The sequence below is a fragment of the Cyanistes caeruleus genome, chromosome 2 (assembly GCF_971803275.1).
Source record: "Cyanistes caeruleus chromosome 2, bCyaCae1.hap1.1, whole genome shotgun sequence".
Lineage (NCBI taxonomy): Eukaryota > Metazoa > Chordata > Aves > Passeriformes > Paridae > Cyanistes > Cyanistes caeruleus.
Window position 1 is genome coordinate 23,572,123 of NC_141702.1, and position 19,084 is coordinate 23,591,206.

Below are 19,084 nucleotides of genomic sequence, written 5' to 3' on the forward strand. Positions count from 1 at the left end.
AAGAAACTGTTGGCTTTAGCAAGAGCTACAGCACCCTGAGTTTGCCCAGCTGAAAGCTGCCAGTGCTCTAGTTGTAGCTGGATTTAGGGCACAGGCTCTTTCTTTTGCAAACTTGGTTTATTTGGGGTTTCAATAATATCACAGAATCATAGAATGGTTTGGGTTAGAAGGGACCTTAAAGATCATCTAGTTCCAACCCTCCTGCCCTGAGCAGAAACAGCTTTCACTACATGAATGCACATATTTATCAAAGTTCAGCAGTCTTGGTAACCTCCAAGTAGTGGAGCTTGATTTAAGTGACTGGAAGAATGAACAACTCCAGTACAGCTTGTATTAGACTTGGTTTGATATACAGTGATGTAAGTCAATATGGATTCCTACATTCCAAGGTCTCACTAGAGCCTGACACCATTCTGACTCCTCCTTTCTCAGTAAGTTTGAAACTGGTGACAAGCATTTGTTCCTCAGATTCTGCAGAGGGCTTTTAGCTGCTACAATAGACCTTCTGATAAATGGAACCTTGGTGAAGCTGCAGTACAAGAGTTTGTGTGTCTAGTGACAAGACAGAGGTGCAGTAGGACCTCTGGTCCAAGCACATTCCAAGTTAAGCTCAGAGGAAAGCTGAATCCAAACCTTTCATCGTGACCTCACCAGAAGCTGCAGACTTCTCCTGGCATTTCCCAGAAAAAATACATGGCCTACTCTTTGGGATGATCTCTCCTAATTTTCCAGCAATTCTTGGGAACGCCAGAAAAACAGATCCAGAGAGACCTTGGGCTAAGAAGTAGCAGCAAGAAACCAATGAACAGTGGCGTTTTGAGTATGAACAGTGTGAGAAACAAGACTCACTCTTTAAAATTTTTAGAAGTTTAATAAGGGATCAGAGGGACCATACACAGTGCTGGGGTGCATGGAAAAGTGCCAGAGGCACACCAATTCGCTCAAAACAATTTTCTTATATATTTTTTTCATTACATTAGTTAAATGCATATTCATGAGGATTATACATATTAAAACATTCCTGTGAGTTTACATGTTCTGGGAATTCTTTTGCTTGGTTTGACTGTGTCTTGTCTTCATGCCATCCTGTAGATGAAATTCATGTATTTTATTTCTTCTTGAGGCTGTGTTCTGTTGTTTGACATTTCTTGATAAGTGAGTGTCAGTAGTGAATGCCTCCTTGCATTTTTTCTCTTGGTGTTTATTTTCCTGGTTCCCTTCAATGTTGTCTTATAATTCAGATAAGATACTACACAAGTACATTAAATCAACATTATCTGAGTTATTCTCAGTATTATTAGTTAGTTAGAGATAAAAAGGCATTTAATGTTACAATGCACAACATATAGTCTCTATTTTAATATTTTTTGAAATCCTTCACTATAATATATATTTATCACACTACACTACACATTGGCTACAAAAGCTGACAGGGTACACTATATTAAAGCAGTTAATAGTGATTTTAAAAATCGTTGTAATTAACAGTAATTTGCAAAAGCCAATACATAACAGCAAAAGGCAATGCCTGCACAGTTAATTATAGGAAAGAGTAAGACTTTATTTCATGCGTTCTCTTCAGTTATTTAAGGCATCCTGTGTTGTCCAACATACTCCCAAATCTGTGAACTATTTCCTTTGCTTGTAGGATCAAAAAACTTGCTTTTAAGTGTTTTCCCACTGTCAGCAAACATAATGAAATAGTTTTTGGAGCTTGAGGCTACTGCTCAGTAGAAAATTTTGATCACTTTGGCTACGTCCTCCTCTCGTACTGGGGGTTTCCTCTGGCTGCCAGGCTGCAGGAATTTCTTTATTGTCGGGATATTGCTTATTCTTGCTTTGAAGCTCTACAAAACAAAACCAAAACAGCACAGTGCTTGAGAATCATTGCAACTGCCAGATATTTCCATGTTATCCACGCTCTGAAAGTCACATTAAGGCTTGATGCTGCAGAAGAAACTCTGTGCCGCCCCCTCTCATGCATTTGGGGTGGTAGTGACAGAACATGGCATAAAAACAAAGAGTAGCTGGGGCCAGCTAAAAGTTCTTAGGGTATCTGATTATTTTGCACATCACTTCTGACCCTCCCACTCTCCCATATTTCTCAGCCAGTTTAAATCAGTGGTCATTTCCAATTCATTATCCATTCAGACTGCCCACTCATTTACCTGCAAGTGAGGAAATTGGGCAAGTATATCAGGTTTGCACTCCTCTGCCATTAAAAGGATTTCCAGTAATTGCACATCTGCCCTGCTCAGCTGGTTGCCTACCAGGAAGTCTTTTCCATGGTCTTTCAAAACCTAAAAACACAGAAGCAGAAGGAGATGATGTCTTTTCTCTGTCTTACTTAATAGGATATCTTGAAAGCAGGGCCATCCATGGCATGGAGCTGTCTGTGAAAGAAGGAGATGCAGTTCAAACATCTGTAGGACAAATACTGATCTGATGGCACTGCCATCCTAGGCATAATCTAGCAGCTCTTTCTCTTCTGCACTTCTGTCTGGCAGCTCAGTTGTGCTCATCTTGCCTTGGCTGCTGTAGCTGCACTGAAGACTAAGCTGCATGAGATAGAGAAGGAACTGTCATGCTTTTACATAGCATGTATGGTAGAGGGCCATCTGCAGCTCAGGAGGAATCTTGATGTCAAAGCTGATGCTGTAGGGTCTTCTGTCTGAAACAACACACAGATACAAACATGGACATTTGGGAACTCAGTGTGGGCTGGGTTTTCACAGCTTTACATCTCTCCCAGACTGGAAGGGCCTTCTGTCCCCTCCATAGTGTCCTGTCTCCACCTTACTCCCAGCACCACCAAAACCAGACCATTTATATTCCAGTGGTAGTTTTTCTTCTGTTTTCTTCCACAAAACTCTTGTGGATCCATGATGGCTGTTCAAGATACCAGTATCAATTGAGCTACAAACTCTTTGCCACATACTTGTGGGGGACTCTGAGCCAGCCAACAAAACACCCATCCTTCCTTGGAAGGAAGGGATTACTTGGGATAGTTTGCCACTCTTTTTAGGGGAGAAACCTTAGCTGGTGTCCTGGGGTGACTTTACCTTAAATATAGCTTTGAGAGCTAAGGAAGTTGAATCTGCTGGAGGCTGATGGGAGTCTTTTCTCCTGACCAATTATCTGTCATTTCTGAGAATTGGCAGCGGTTTTAACCATTGAGAAGTGAGATCATCTTGTGAACACCACCCTAAGATGTAAAGCCAGGGCTCTCTTGCTCTCTTTGGTTTCCTGCTTCTGAAAAGGTAACAAGGCTCTGTCTCAGCCTCCTCCCCCATCTCCAGGCCGGACAAGGCCGCAGAGGGTGGGGGGGAGAAACGGAGCCGGCCGGCCTGGCTTGGTTTGCAGTTTCTGCCGCTGAACTGAAACCTGACACCATGAACATCTGCAGCCTTTCCAAATCTTTAACTCTTTTACTGCCTGGATGAAATTTACAGATTACTCCTTTTTTCCAGTGAGAGGGGAAGAGAGAGAGAGAGAGAGAGAGGGATAGTCAACATAAAGAAGATATCATAAAACCATTAAAGACAGTGAAGAAAAGTTTTAGATGGGAAGAGAGAATAAGGAGATGCTTTAATTAAGCTGAAATATTTTTCTGTTAAAGCTATGGAGATGGACAATAGTGTTCTGAAAAAAAAATCTCCTTTAATTCATGACAGAGTCTATTGGGAGGAATGGAGTGTTCAAAGTGTGGATTTTGAGCAAAAAGTGGAGTAATTGTGATACATTGAGGTGCTGGAAAAGAGGGGAAGAAGTAATAGTTAAAGATCTGGGGGCGCTTGAGGCAAAGAGAAAACTTCTGTTTCCAGGGAGGCTCACAGAGACAGATGAAGAGAACTTTTGCCTTTGAATAACTCATCCTTAAAAATGACATCCCTAGATTCATTTGACCCATAACACACTTCAGAGTGATGTGAAATGGGAGGAGTAGACTGATGGCAGATTTCCGGGCAGCTGGCGTCAGAGAAATAGAAAGCTATAACAGAAATAGTTTCCTTGGAGAAACTCCATAGATTAGCAGAAGAAGACTTCTGTTTCTCTACAAAAACTGATGAAAAGACACTGGCAGGAATTGGGACTGTTTTAAACCACAAAGTTCCAAAGTTTCTTGTTTCTATGTTATCATGTGAACAAGAGAATGGTTGGGTAGTGGGGGAAAAAGGGGGTTTTTGGAAGTTTTATTCTGGTTTTCTTATTCTTGTAGTTTTGTTAATAGACTTTCTTTATTCCTTTTAAGTTTTAAGCCTGTTTTGCTCTTGTTCTAATCCATATCTCACAGCAAGAAATAAGTAAGTTTTCTAGTTATTTTTTTAGTTACTGCTTTAAAACCACAACATTTATTTGGTGCTTTGGCCGGGAAACAAATTTGGCAAATCTAAACCACTACAGCTGGCCACCTTCGCAGGCATGGTGAGGCAAAAAGCCTCCTCTCCAGCATCCATTTCAGTTCATGTTAATTTTGTGCTTTTTATTGTTTGTACCCTTTTACACACCTTGGCCTGCAGGGGATAAAAGGTTAGTTCCCTGTTAGCCCAGCAGCATTTGTAAAGAGATTTCATGGGGCAGAGAGCTGAATTAAAAACCTCCAAATAGATCAGATTCAAAGCCCCAACTCTTAGTCCTGCTGCTTTGCTCTGAAAACCTGTTTTTGACTCACAATAGGCTTGCTAAAGACTAGAGCAGAAGTCACAATAGCCACTAGGAGAGGTGAGGAGCCTCAGTATCCCACCAACAACCAGTGGACTATACATACCTTCTCAAAGACTGGGAAGTATCTATTTGTCGCCTTGTCCATCATATTAGCAAAATGCTGCTCTTTTTTGTCTGCTGGTTGGTAGCCATATGTCATGAGTAACTCATTCAGATCAAACATTCCTTCCACGTACATATCGATTCTGAAAGGAATAGATCCACTTGGTCAGGTCAAACACAAGTAGGTGTGAACAGCACAATTACTCCTCACATAACCTCTCTGAGATGCTGGGAAATCCCAGCCTCTTCTTTCCCTCACACAAACCCAGGCAAAATTCCCTTGGGAATGGAGGCATATGGGGACTTTGGGTGAAAGACAAATGCAGAATTCTAAGGCAAAAGCTAAAGAGTGTACACTCTCAATTCTCACTAGGACTGATACTTCTCTTGCTGTGGGTCTTTCAACCCAAATCTGACAAAACCAAATTTGACAAAATTGTCACATATGTTATCCAAACATTTAACGTTTCTGATAAAAATCCTATCAGACAGGATAACTTTAACAAGAGGTCCATACAATTTCTAGCAAATATCATAACATGTGTTTACCAGGGCTTACTAATTTGAAGCACTCAAAAATACCTCAGGTCAAAACATGTGCCCTAGGAGTCCTGTCCTTTCATTGCCTGTTATTAATTCTAATTCTATACTAATTCCTAGTTATTAGAGAGAGGAGTGATTTTGTTTCCTTCAAAGACACTGCCCTGAATGTGATGAGGAGAAAATGACACTGTTGACAACTGCAGGAGAAAATGAAAAGCAGCATCAGTAAGACAATCTGCCCCCCTGAGTGCTTTCTTCTGATGACTGCATTGATCTCTGATTGATGATTTATGGGCTCACATGCCCTGTATAATCGAGCTGGCTACCACTGCTGTAGACATCACCTGCAGTCAGAGCCATCTCATGCTGCACAAAACACTGCTCTGCCCCCTGAACCTCGCTGTGAACTGGGGTATCCTCGTCTTACACTGAGCTACAGTGTGAGCTGGGCTCTAACAAGCAAAGGTGGTAGTGTCACAGTACAGGGCTCTCTCCTTCAGGTCCTTCCCACAGAGGTTGTACTTCGTTGCTATGTAGTTGGCAATGGCTCTGGTCTGCACCAGCTTCATCCCGTCCATCTCTACCATTGGCACTTGCTGAAAGAGCAGGGATCCATCTGAGGGAAAGGGAATAACACAAGGAGGTGTTCAGTCCCTGCATGACAACCACAAGTGTGTGTTAGGCAAAGGAACCACATGGATTACTTTTTATTTAGAATCTGAATCATTTAGGTTGGATAAAATATATTTAGACCAACAGTGGAACCTTTGAGATTTGAGGAAACAGCCAAATGCAGAACTTTAAGCTGTCATATACTGAAAAATACGTGCACTGCTGTAATAAATACAGTTATGAATAAAAATTCGTAAAGACCTAAATAAATATATCTGTACTTACAATAACATGAGAAAATATAAAATGGAAAATACAGTGTGGCCAGAAAGTCTTTTCCCAGATCTAGTCGCGAATTCCCATTCAGGAGATAACAATACTAGCAGAAACCCCGATAAAGATCCTAGCCGGCGCCCATCAACCGAAAAGAATGGGCAGGACACGGGCCATCAAGCTAACAAAGAAACGAGCTCGGAGGAGATACCCATCTCCGGACCTGAACACCCCACCTGGCTGACCACTGTTGGGGAAGCAATAAGGTTGACAAAGGAACGAGCTCGGAGGAGATGCCCATCGCCGGACTTGAACACCCCACCCGGCAAACCACTGTTGAGAAAGCAATCAGACTGGACAAAGGGAAAAGCCCAGCCGAGATATTCATCGGCTCCAACCCGGATCCCACCACTCCATCCTGATGGCCCGAACCAAAATGAAATCAAGAATCTCTTTACATATGAGGAGTCTCTGCCCGGACATCTTTTAACTCTATTCTCCAATGCCAGGAAATCCATTCACCCAACAATCAAGGACCTTTGGTGAATGGTGCCTGCTTGGAATTTGGCCTCAGGACACAAAATCCCTATAAAAACCCAGACCTGAAACCCCTCGAACGTGGATTTGGGTAAATCTGTACCTCTGGGTATAGACCCCTGTCCACCCAGCACTGCGCTGATCAATTTTATTGTGGTTTTTTTCTCCCGTTTGTAATTGAAATTGTTTTATAATAAATCGCTGTCTATATTAATCATATTTTGCCGTTGCATTTATAACAACTGCATATCCCTAAATCAGGTGATTTTCATGGAGGTTAATGAACAGATGGGAAGGACTGAAGGATCTGACCCAGACACTTTCTCTCATGATTTATAAAGAAATATATTTGGACTTTCTAGGCACTGGCTAACACGCAAGGTGGTGAATAATAATGAAAATAAATAAGAGTAAACATAAAAGCTTGAACTGCCTTTGTGACTACCTTATTAACTTTACAAATGACATCTCATCTATACAGACATGAAATCAGAACAGTGAGAGAGTTCCATGAGATTCCTGCAAGACCCAAATATCAACTGGCATGAGGATGGAGCCATGCAACTCTTTTGCAAGCTTAGAATCCTTGTCCTAGCATGATACCTTCAGAGAGGTATCTCTTTCAGATCAGAGAAGCAGGGAAGTGTTTTTGCATTAGAGAATCATATTTCTAGACTCAGATAACTGATCAGCTATATCCCTTTTTGTATCCTATGTAAGACAATTATGCAGGGACACACTCTGCTAGTAAGGTTGCATTTACCTTTATGCTGTGTCCCAAAATACTTTTTGAAAGGCAGCCTGTAGCACAGGTATCAAGACATTATTCCTAAAGGACAGCAGGACTGCAAATGCTACCCCTAGCTCAGATTTCTTTTGACAGGCCAGGTGAAGAGCACAGACATGTAATTTGGACTGGAGGAAACATGATTATCATGTTCAGGAAGATGGAAGCTGAAGCTAGCACAGTGGGTAGTTGCCTTGGGAGACAGGAATGCAGCTGAGGTACAGGCAAACTCAGAAATCTGGGACTCTTTTCATAAGGATTATAAAACAACAACTTTGTAGGCAACCTAAAATGCTAATGAATTTCAAGAGGATCTGATGACAAAAGCCTCTGTTGCCATAGGATGGAGGGCAATGGACACAAGCTGAAGCAAAGGAGAGTCAACCATCTGAACTTAACGAAAGGCTCTTTGACTCTCTGGATTGTCCAGAGGAGCTGTACATTCTCCATCCTTGCAGATACTCAAACCCAGCTGGACATGGTCCTGGAAAACTGGCTGGAGGTGGCCTTGCTTGAAGAAGGCATGTGGAATAGACAGTCATGAGAAGTCCCTTCTGACCTCAGCCCTTCTGTGATTCAGTGAAGACTGAAGCAACTGGGTGGGGGATACCAGCTAACACACTGCAGTGTGCACCTCTGGGACCTTGTGTACAATCCAGTTAAGAGATCTTCTTTTCAAGACACTAAGACTTAAGAATTGTTAGGTGTTCTCAGACAACTAATTCTAATTCTAATTCTAATTCTAATTCTAATTCTAATTCTGATTCTAATTCTAATTCTAATTCTAATTCTAATTCTAATTCTTACTATTACTACTCTTGCTGCTGTTACTATTTCAAAGTGAAGGAAACTTACCCTTCTGTAACTTTGTTAGATCCTCCTTTTTTTCTAGGTAAGATTCTTCAAACTGCAGGAAATAGAAGAGAAATTTGCTGTCATTCCATGTTTTGGCTTCTTCCTCTTTTAGGTAAAGAAGACTTAAAGAGATGTGTTTTGGGAAATTTGATTTGTTTGAACCATATGTCATATTTGAAAGCTGTCAGGCCCATTGGCCATCACTGTGACAGAAACCCAGGGATCTGGAAACATAAATTCCCCACACAGATTGTGAAACACTCCATCTCTGGTTTAGTATCAGAATCTGTCAGAGGTCAAAAAAATTACTCTGTGGTTTACAATATATGGTACCTTCAGGGGTAAACTACACTGTAGTAGCATTAATAATCTCTTGCTATTTTGCATGTTGGAATTTAACTGAAGGTACTCAGAACTGCAGGTGTTTGACCTCTGGATCAGAAGATAAGAAGCCAGGATCTGCTGCTGGGGTTTAAAATTTCTTCTTTCTCTAGCTACAGGGGAGAAGCATTTGTGGTGCTACCAGCGGGCTTTGCACATGATGTGTGCAAGTGAGACAGGAACTTGCCCCCTGCTTAGGGCAGGCACGTGGTCACTGTTGGCTTGCTCAGCAATGCACTAAATGCAAAGTTTGAAACTGCTGCTCAATCACACTTCTCCTACAGAACAGTAAAAACACATATTGGTCACAGGATCTCAGTATAAAAGACCAGAGGCAAACCTCAACCCCAGCTGCAGCCAGTAGCCACCGAATTGGTTCCATCCGGCCTCGTCCATTGAAGTAGTGCAGCTTGGGTTTTCCAGACATGTTTCCTCGTGCCGGATTTCCTAGTATCTGCAATGAAGAAATAACTTTTGCAGTTGTGAGTCTGCAACTGGCTCTTGAAATAGTCTTGTTTGAAATCAATGATTTATTGTCCAGGACTTTAATCAATTAACAGAGGAGGTAAAAGTTAGACTATATTGAGAGAATGCCTTGTATCATTCTGCCTAAAAAATGCTTCTTACACATGCAGAATAGTTAAGTAGAACCCTGTACAATTAGAGGAATATGCCTAGTCAGAGAATCAGTGAATCAAAATCATTTGCAATCCAAAGTGTTCTGTTCTGAACAAAAAGCAGAGGGTGCTCTCTGTGTATTTTGGCATGATTTCAAATTACAGTTTACTGTTTAATCAGATACATGCTATAAACTCAGCAATTGCTGTGCTTTCTCCAGCAGCCACTATGCTCCATTAAAACCAGCCAGAAAGGATTCTTTCACCCTGGCAACCTCTTTTACAGCACTTCCTGCTTCTGTAATTTCTTTAGAGAAGCCTTCAAAGACATGAAAATTAATTTTGTCACAGCAACATCAGATTTGCCTTTACCACAGGCATAACCACAGGGCAATGCTTGCCTGGTCCAGTTCCAACTCTGCTGGAATTTCAAGCAACAGCAGTTCCTAGGAAGCAACTTAAAGCAGCCACAGTTTCTCGGCAGGCTGTCAGCCACTCCACTCAGACCCACACGTGCACAACAGCAACAAGCACACACAAACAGTGCCCAGCCTATGCCAGCCTCACGGCATTGATGCACTGTCAGCAACAAAGCTGAAGCATTAACAGCAGCAAAGGGAAAATGCCCAAACCCCCACCATACTCCCCTTGCAAAGAACATGCCAGCTTCTTGATGGTACGAAGAAGGAGGTGAGAGGAGCCACTCCCCAGTTGTGATCTATATTTCATTTTCTTACCTCTGTACATCTCCAAAGCAGCTGATTAAGAATTCAATATTTGGTACACACAACCATATTAGTAAAGAAAGTACATACACATATTTAATCTATAAAACCTATTCACTGACTTTCATATACAACTCCCTGCATGTCCAAAATAAAAAAAAACAAACATTTACCTTGTTCACAGCGTAACTCACTCTAAACTCTCAGCAGTTCTGCCGTGAGATTATATAACCCTGTAGCCCCTCCTATAGAGAACTGCAAACAGTTCTCTACAAATGGGAAACCCCTTTCTCTTAAGCAAACAAAACCAATTAGCTGTTTAGTTACTTCTCACCAACAGGAAATAAATCCCTGACTAATGCTGACTATGTACAAATGTAAGATAGAGAAGATGTCATGATGATTGGGAACATCTGTCCCAGCACAAAATGGTAATATGCCTTCTATTTTCATTACTTTGTACCATGCTAGTTATAAATAATTGTAATGGCTGAGAAGTTCACTCAGTTTAAAAGAACACTGCTATGCCAATCCCACTTTTATTCTAATATTTTCTGGTTTTCTACTTCTAACACCTTGCCACTTTATGTAAGTCACATCAACTAATTCAGCTTGTATCTGTTACAAGCTTCTATGACTTAATTTGTGAATATTCCTTCAGGATACTTCTTCTGAATTTCTCTGAATCTCTGGACATCTGGGAGCTTGTATTTGTTGTTTTTTTTTTTTCTTATTCTTTTTCTGTCAAAAATGTTTCCCTGAACATGACTCAGTGAAAATACAGACCAAAGACAAGTGTAAGAGACAGTGAATGAAGTGTGGTATCAGAAGGCAAACTGCTCTCTGCAGTTCTGACTGCTTTCTTTGATTGACTGTATTGATTTCAAAAAGTCAATACAGAATAAACTCCCATGCCCCCTCCTGTCTATCTAATCAATGTGGTTAATATTGATGCAGCCATTACCTGCAGTCAAGGTCAATATATACGTGCAAATTTTGCGCAATTGCCCTGATAACTGAGAGAATTCTTCCTATGCTACACAGAGAGGTTGTATATATTGCAGTGTGTCACACAAAAATAATTGGTTGTTACAGTACGAGGGTCTTTCTCCTTCACGTCCTTCCTGTACATTTGCTGCATGAGCTGTCTGAATGCTTCAGTGAGGCAAGAAGGAAACAGCTCCTGCAACAACTTTCTTTCATACATGTATTGCTGCTGAAAAACATGGGTTTATTTCCTTTTTTCATGACAAAAACTGCTCCCAGCTGCATTGCATTTCATATGAAGAAACTGTTGGCTTTAGCAAGAGCTACAGCACCCTGAGTTTGCCCAGCTGAAAACTGCCAGTGCTCTAGTTGTAGCTGGATTTAGGACACAGGCTCTTTCTTTTGCAAACTTGGTTTATTTGGGGTTTCAATAATATCACAGAATCATAGAATGGTTTGGGTTAGAAGGGACCTTAAAGATCATCTAGTTCCAACCCTCCTGCCCTGAGCAGAAACAGCTTTCACTACATGAATGCACATATTTATCAAAGTTCAGCAGTCTTGGTAACCTCAGTAGTGGAGCTTGATTTAAGTGATTGGAAGAATGAACAACTCCAGTACAGCTTGTATTAGACTTGGTTTGATATACAGTGATGTAAGTCAATATGGATTCCTACATTCCAAGGTCTCACTAGAACCTGACACCATCCTGACTCCTCCTTTCTCAGTAAGTTTTAATCTGGTGACAAGCATTTGTTCCTCAGATTCTGCAGAGGGCTTTTAGCTGCTACAATAGACCTTCTGATAAAGGGAACCTTGGTGAAGCTGCAGTACAAGAGTTTGTGTGTCTAGTGACAAGACTGAGGTGCAGTAGGACCTCTGGTCCAAGCACATTCCAAGTTAAGCTCAGAGGAAAGCTGAATCCAAACCTTTCATCGTGACCTCACCAGAAGCTGCAGACTTCTCCTGGCATTTCCCAGAAAAAATACATGGCCTACTGTTTGGGATAATCTCTCCTAATTTTCCAGCAATTCTTGGGAACGCCAGAAAAACAGAACTAGAGAGACCTTGGGCTAAGAAGTAGCAGCAAGAAACCAATGAACAGTGGCGTTTTGAGTATCAATAGCAAGATTTTATTTCAGGTATTCTAATTAATTTAAGGCACCCTGTGTTGTCCAATACACCCTCTTACCCGTGAACTATTTCCTTTGCTGCTAGGATCACGCAGGTTTATCTTGAAGAGTCTGCAGTAGGATAAAACCAGTCCAGTAGCTAAGGAAAGAGAGATAAGGCACCTTTTTTCACTCTTCATTAATTTGACATTTCCACACTTTTAATCAATTTCACTTTGCTACAATCTACAAATACTATGAAAAAGTTTCAGCGGCTTTAGGGTGCTGTTCAGGAGTAGAAAATTTTCATCACTTTGTCCACAACATCCTCATCTGATGGTGGTTTCCTCTGGCTGCCAGGCTGCAGGAATTTCTTTATTGTGGGGATATTGCTTATTCTTGCTTTGAAGCTCTACAAAACAAAACCAAAAACAGCACAGTGCTTGAGAATAATTGCAACTGCCAGATATTTCCATGTTATCCACGCTCTGAAAGACACATTAAGGCTTGATGCTGCAGAAGAAACTCTGTGCCTCCCCCTCTCATGCTTTTGGAGTGGTAGTGACAGAACATGGCATAAAAACAAAGAGTAGCTGGGGCCAGCTAAAAGTTCTTAGGGTATCTGATTATTTTGCACATCACTTCTGACCCTCCCACTCTCCCATATTTCTCAGCCAGTTTAAATCAGTGGTCATTTCCAATTCATTATCCATTCAGACTGCCCACTCATTTACCTGCAGGAGAGGAAATTTGTCAAATATATCAGGTTTGAACTCCTCTGCCATTAAAAGGATTTCCAGTAATTGCACATCTGCCCTGCTCAGCTGGTTGCCTACCAGGAAGTCTTTTCCATGGTCTTTCAAAACCTAAAAACACAGAAGCAGAAGGAGATGATGTCTTTTCTCTGTCTTAATAGGATATCTTGAAAGCAGGGCCATCCATGGCATGAAGCTGTCTGTGAAAGAAGGAGATGCAGTTCAAACATCTGTAGGACAAATACTGATCTGATGGCACTGCCATCCTAGGCATAATCTAGCAGCTCTTTCTCTTCTGCACTTCTGTCTGGCAGCTCAGTTGTGCTCATCTTGCCTTGGCTGCTGTAGCTGCACTGAAGACTAAGCTGCATGAGATAGAGAAGGAACTGTCATGCTTTTACATAGCATGTATGGTAGAGGGCCATCTGCAGCTCAGGAGGAATCTTGATGTCAAAGCTGATGCTGTAGGGTCTTCTGTCTGAAACAACACACAGATACAAACATGGACATTTGGGAACTCAGTGTGGGCTGGGTTTTCACAGCTTTACATCTCTCCCAGACTTGAAGGGCCTTCTGTCCCCTCCATAGTGTCCTGTCTCCACCTTACTCCCAGCACCACCAAAACCAGACCATTTATATTCCAGTGGTAGTTTTTCTTCTGTTTTCTTCCACAAAACTCTTGTGGATCCATGATGGCTGTTCAAGATACCAGTATCAATTGAGCTACAAACTCTTTGCCACATACCTTCTCAAACACTGGGAAGTATCTGTTTGTTGCCTTGTCCATCATATTAGCAAAATGCTGCTCTTTTTTGTCTGCTGGTTGGATTTCATATGTCATGAATAACTCGTTCAGATCAAACATTCCTTCCACGTACATATCGATTCTGAAAGGAATAGATCCACTTGGTCAGGTCAAACACAATTAGCTATGAACAGCACAATTACTCCTCACATAACCTCTTTGAGATGCTGGGAAATCCCAGCCTCTTCTTTCCCACACACACAAACCCAGGCAAAGTTCCCCCAGGAATGCAGTTGCAATGAAGGCAAGCATGGGGGAGTTTGGGTGAAAGACAAATGCAAAATTCCAAGGCAAAATATAAAGACTGTACACTCTCAATTCTCACTACGACTGATACGTCTCTAGACTATGGGTTTTGGAACTTGACTAAAAATTGCCATGTGTGCCATCCAAACCTGTTATAAATCCTATCAGACAGGACAACTTTAACAAGAGGTCCATATGATTTCTAGTAAATATCTTGACATGTGTTTACCAGGGCTTACTAAACTGAAGTATACAAATATACCCCAGGTCAAAACATATACCCTAGGAGTTCTGTCCTTTCATTGCCTGTTATTAATTCTAATTCTATACTAATTCCTGGTTATTAGAGAGAGGAGTGATTTTGTTTCCTTCAAAGACACTGCCCTGAATGTGATGAGGAGAAAATGACACTGTTGACAACTGCAGGAGAAAATGAAAAGCAGCATCAGTAAGACAATCTGCCCCCCTGAGTGCTTTCTTCTGATGACTGCATTGATCTCTGATTGATGATTTATGGGCTCACATGCCCTGTCTAATCGAGCTGGCTACCACTGCTGTAGACATCACCTGCAGTCAGAGCCATCTCATGCTGCACAAAACACTGCTCTGCCCCCTGAACCTCTCTGTGAACTGGGGTATCCTCGTGTTACACTGAGCTACAGTGTGAGCTGGGCTCTAACAAGCAAAGGTGGTAGTGTCACAGTACAGGGCTCTCTCCTTCAGGTCCTTCCCACAGAGGTTGTACTTCGTTGCTATGTAGTTGGCAATGGCTCTGGTCTGCACCAGCTTCATCCCGTCCATCTCTACCATTGGCACTTGCTGAAAGAGCAGGGATCCATCTGAGGGAAAGGGAATAACACAAGGAGGTGTTCAGTCCCTGCATGACAACCACAAGTGTGTGTTAGGCAAAGGAACCACATGGATTACTTTTTATTTAGAATCTGAATCATTTAGGTTGGATAAAAAATATTTAGACCAACAGTGGAACCTTTGAGATTTGAGGAAACAGCCAAATGCAGAACTTTAAGCTGTCATATACTGAAAAATACGTGCACTGCATATCCCTAAATCAGGTGATTTTCATGGAGGTTAATGAACAGATGGGAAGGACTGAAGGATCTGACCCAGACACTTTCTCTCATGATTTATAAAGAAATATATTTGGACTTTCTAGGCACTGGCTAACACACAAGGTGTTGAATAATAATGAAAATAAATAAGAGTAAACATAAGAGCTTGAACTGTCTTTGTGACTACTTTATTAACTTTACAAATGGCATCTCATCTATACAGGCATGAAATCAGAACCATGAGAGAGTTCCATGAGATTCCTGCAAGACCCAAATATCAACTGGCGTGAGGATGGAGCCATGCAACTCTTTTGCAAGCTTAGAATCCTTGTCCTAGCATGAAAGGAGTAAAAATACCTACAGATACGTATCTCTTTCAGATCAGAGAAGCAGGGAAGTGTTTTTGCTTTAGGGAATCGTATTTCTAGACTCAGATAACTGATCAGCTATATCCCTTTTTGTATCCTATGTAAGAAAATTACGCAGGGATACACTCCGCTAGTAAGGTTGCATTTACCTTTTTGCTGTGTCCCAAAATACTTTTTGAAAGGCAGCCTGTAGCACAGGTATCAAGACATTATTCCTAAAGGACAGCAGGACTGCAAATGCTACCCCTAGCTCGGATTTCTTTTGACAGGCCAGGTGAAGAGCACAGACATGTAATTTGGACTGGAGGAAACATGATTATCATGTTCAGGAAGATGGAAGCTGAAGCTAGCACAGTGGGTAGTTGCCTTGGGAGACAGGAATGCAGCTGAGGTGCAAGCAAACTCAGAAATCTGGAACTCCCTTTTCATAAGGATTATAAAACAACAACTTTGTAGGCAACCTAAAATGCTAATGAATTTCAAGAGGATCTGATGACAAAAGCCTCTGTTGCCATAGGATGGAGGGCAATGGACACAAGCTGAAGCAAAGGAGAGTCAACCATCTGAACTTAAAGAAAGGCTCTTTGACTCTCTGGGTTGTCCAGAGGAGCTGTACATTCTCCATCCTTGGAGATACTCAAAACCCAGCTGGACATGGTCCTGGAAAACTGGCTGGAGGTGGCCTTGCTTGAAGAGGGCATGTGGGGTAGACAGGTATGAGAAGTCCCTTCTGACCTCAGCCCTTCTGTGATTCAGTGAAGATTGAAGCAACTGGGTGGGGGATACCAGCTAACACACTGCAGTGTGCACCTCTGGGACCTTGTGTACAATCCAGTTAAGAGATCTTCTTTTCAAGACACTAAGACTTAAGAACTCTTAGGTGTTCTCAGACAACTAATTCTAATTCTAATTCTAATTCTAATTCTAATTCTAATTCTTACTATTACTACTCTTGCTGCTGTTACTACTTCAAAGGGAAGGAAACTTACCCTTCTGTAACTTTGTTAGATCCTCCTTTTTTTCTAGGTAAGATTCTTCAAACTGCAGGAAAAAGAAGAGAAATTTGCTGTCATTCCATGTTTTGGCTTCTTCCTCTTTTAGATAAAGAAAACTTAAAGAGATGTGTTTTGGGAAATTTGATTTGTTTGAACCATATGTCATACTTGAAAGCTGTCAGGCCCATTGGCCATCACTGTGACAGAATCCCATGGATCTGGAAACATAAATTCCCCACACAGATTGTGAAACACTCCATCTCTGGTTTAGTATCAGAATCTGTCAGAGGTCAAAAAAATTACTCTGTGGTTTACAATATATGGTACCTTCAGGGGTAAACTACACTGTAGTAGCAATAATAATCTCTTGCTATTTTGCATGTTGGAATTTAACTGAAGGTACTCAGAATTGCAGGTGCTTGACCTCTGGATCAGAAGATAAGAAGCCAGGATTGCTGCTGGGGTTTAAAATTTCTTCTTTCTCTAGCTACAGGGGAGAAGCATTTGTGGTGCTACCAGCAGGCTTTGCACATGATGTGTGCAAGTGAGACAGGAACTTGCCCCCTGCCTAGGGCAGGCTCGTGGTCACTGTTGGCTTGCTCAGCAATGCACTAAATGCAAAGTTTGAAACTGCTGCTCAATCACACTTCTCATACAGAACAGTAAAAACACATATTGGTCACAGGATCTCAGTATAAAAGACCAGAGGCAAACCTCAACCCCAGCTGCTGCCAGTAGCCACCGAATCGTTTCCATCCGGCCTCGTCCATTGAAGTAGTGCAGCTTGGGTTTTCCAGACATGTTTCCTCGTGCCGGATTTCCTAGTATCTGCAATGAAGAAATAACTTTTGCAGTTGTGAGTCTGCAACTGGCTCTTGAAATAGTCTTGTATTATTGTCCAGGACTTTAATCAATTAACAGAGGAGGAAAAAGTTAGACTATATTGAGAGAATGCCTTGTATCATTCCGCCTAAAAAATGCTTCTTACACATGCAGAATAGTTAAGTAGAATCCTGTACAATTAGAGGAATTGGGCCAATCAGAGAACACTGAATCAAAATCATTTGCATCCAAAGTGTTCTGTTCTGACCAAAAAGCAGAGGGTGCTCTCTGTGTATTTTGGCATGATTTCAAATTACAGTTTACTGTTTAATCAGATACATGCTATAAACTCAGCAATTGCTGTGCTTTCTCCAGCAGCCACTATGCTCCATTAAAACCGGCCAGAAAGGAATTCTTTCACCCTGGCAACCTCTTTTACAGCACTTCCTGCTTCTGTAATTTCTTTAGAGAAGCCTTCAAAGACATGAAAATTGATTTTGTCATAGCAACATCAGATTTGCCTTTACCACAGGCATAACCACAGGGCAATGCTTGCCTGGTCCAGTTCCAACTCTGCTGGAATTTCAAGCAACAGCTGTTCCTAGGAAGCAACTTAAAGCAGCCACAGTTTCTCGGCAGGCTGTCAGCCACTCCACTCAGACCCACACGTGCACAACAGCAACAAGCACACACAAACAGTGCCCAGCCTATGCCAGCCTCACAGCATTGATGCACTGTCAGCAACAAAGCTGAAGCATTAACAGCAGCAAAGGGAAAATGCCCAAACCCCCACCATACTCCCCTTGCAAAGAACATGCCAGCTTCTTGATGGTACGAAGAAGGAGGTGAGAGGAGCCACTCCCCAGTTGTGATCTACATTTCATTTTCTTACCTCTGTATACCTCGAAAACAGCTGATTAAGAATTTAATATTTGGTACACACAACCATACTAGTAAAGAAAGTACGTACACACATTTAATCTATAAAATCCATTCACTTACTGAGTTTCGTTTACTACAATTCCTGGCATTTTTAGTGAAGAACACAGAAAAAACACACTTACAGGGTGCACAGTGTAACTCACTCTAAGCTCTCAGCAGTTCTGCCTTGAGATTATATAACTCTGTAGCCCCTCCTACACTGAGCATTCCAAACACTTCTCTGCAAAGAGGAAACTTCTCTCTCTTAAGCAAACAAAACCAATTCACTCTGTTGAGTTACTTCTCACCTACAGAAAATAAATCCCTGACTAATGCTGACTATGTACAAATGTAAGATAGAGGAGAGGTCATGATGATTTGGAACATCTATCCCAGCACAAAATGGTAATATGCCTTCTATTTTCATTACTTGGTACCGTGCTACTTAAAAATAATTGTAGCGGCTGAGAAGCTCACTCAGTTTAAAGAACACTGCTATGCCAATCCCATTTTTATTCTAATATTTTCTGGTTTTCTACTTTTAACACCTTGCCACTTTACATAAGTCACATCAGCTAATTCAGCTTTAATCTGTTACAAGCTTCTTTGCCTTGCTTAGTGTATATTCCTTCAAGGCACTTCTGCTGAATTATCTCTGGACATCTGGATTGGGTTTTTTTTCTTTCAAAAATGTTTCCCTGAACTTGAGAAATACACACCCAAGACAAGTGTAACAGACAGTGAATGAAGTGTGGCACCAGAAGGCAAACTGCCCTCTGCACTCCTGACTGCTTTCTTTGGACAACTGAATGGATTTCAAAAAGTCAATACAGCATACGTTCCCATGCACCTTCCTGCCTATTTAATCTACGTGGTTAATATAGTTGTAGCTATCACCTGCAGTTA

General features: G+C 41.5%; 2 protein-coding genes across 6 annotated transcripts; both read right to left on the bottom strand.

The window, feature by feature from the left end:
- Positions 1-851: 851 nt before the first annotated feature.
- LOC111925886 (glutathione S-transferase-like) lies at positions 852-10,440 on the bottom strand. 2 transcript variants are annotated; one of them, XM_086876044.1, is made up of 7 exons: positions 10,271-10,440; positions 9,096-9,209; positions 8,375-8,426; positions 5,794-5,926; positions 4,769-4,910; positions 2,169-2,300; positions 852-1,847 (listed from the first exon to the last, which is right to left on the bottom strand). In XM_086876044.1, exons 2-7 carry the CDS (start codon positions 9,180-9,182, stop codon positions 1,728-1,730), a joined length of 666 nt encoding a protein of 221 aa, XP_086732170.1. In that variant the 5' UTR covers positions 9,183-9,209; positions 10,271-10,440; the 3' UTR covers positions 852-1,727. The 2 variants fall into 2 exon arrangements, with proteins under 2 accessions (XP_086732170.1, XP_086732171.1); XM_086876045.1 differs by having other exon boundaries at positions 9,096-9,226; positions 10,271-10,438.
- A 1,754-nt stretch (positions 10,441-12,194) lies between these two features.
- LOC111926034 (glutathione S-transferase-like) lies at positions 12,195-18,445 on the bottom strand. Of its 4 annotated transcripts, none has more exons than XM_086876067.1 (7): positions 18,322-18,445; positions 17,150-17,263; positions 16,430-16,481; positions 14,709-14,841; positions 13,697-13,838; positions 12,931-13,062; positions 12,195-12,608 (listed from the first exon to the last, which is right to left on the bottom strand). In XM_086876067.1, exons 2-7 carry the CDS (start codon positions 17,234-17,236, stop codon positions 12,486-12,488), a joined length of 669 nt encoding a protein of 222 aa, XP_086732193.1. In that variant the 5' UTR covers positions 17,237-17,263; positions 18,322-18,445; the 3' UTR covers positions 12,195-12,485. The 4 variants fall into 4 exon arrangements, with proteins under 4 accessions (XP_086732193.1, XP_086732194.1, XP_086732195.1 ...); XM_086876068.1 differs by having other exon boundaries at positions 17,150-17,280; positions 18,322-18,377; XM_086876069.1 differs by having other exon boundaries at positions 18,343-18,364.
- Positions 18,446-19,084: the final 639 nt, after the last annotated feature.

Coding starts and splice junctions, on each gene's coding strand:
- LOC111926034 (XM_086876067.1), bottom strand. CDS start 17,236: ATGTCTGGAAAACCCAAGCTGCACTACTTCAATGGACGAGGCCGGATG. Junction 13,063..13,696: donor ACTTCCCAGTGTTTGAGAAG/GTATGTGGCAAA, acceptor CTGTGTTTTTAG/GTTTTGAAAGACCATGGAAA. Junction 12,609..12,930: donor ACAAATTTCCTCTCCTGCAG/GTAAATGAGTGG, acceptor TTTGTTTTGTAG/AGCTTCAAAGCAAGAATAAG.
- LOC111925886 (XM_086876044.1), bottom strand. CDS start 9,182: ATGTCTGGAAAACCCAAGCTGCACTACTTCAATGGACGAGGCCGGATG. Junction 4,911..5,793: donor GACCTGAAGGAGAGAGCCCT/GTACTGTGACAC, acceptor TATTCCTTTCAG/AATCGATATGTACGTGGAAG. Junction 2,301..4,768: donor ACTTCCCAGTCTTTGAGAAG/GTATGTATAGTC, acceptor CTGTGTTTTTAG/GTTTTGAAAGACCATGGAAA.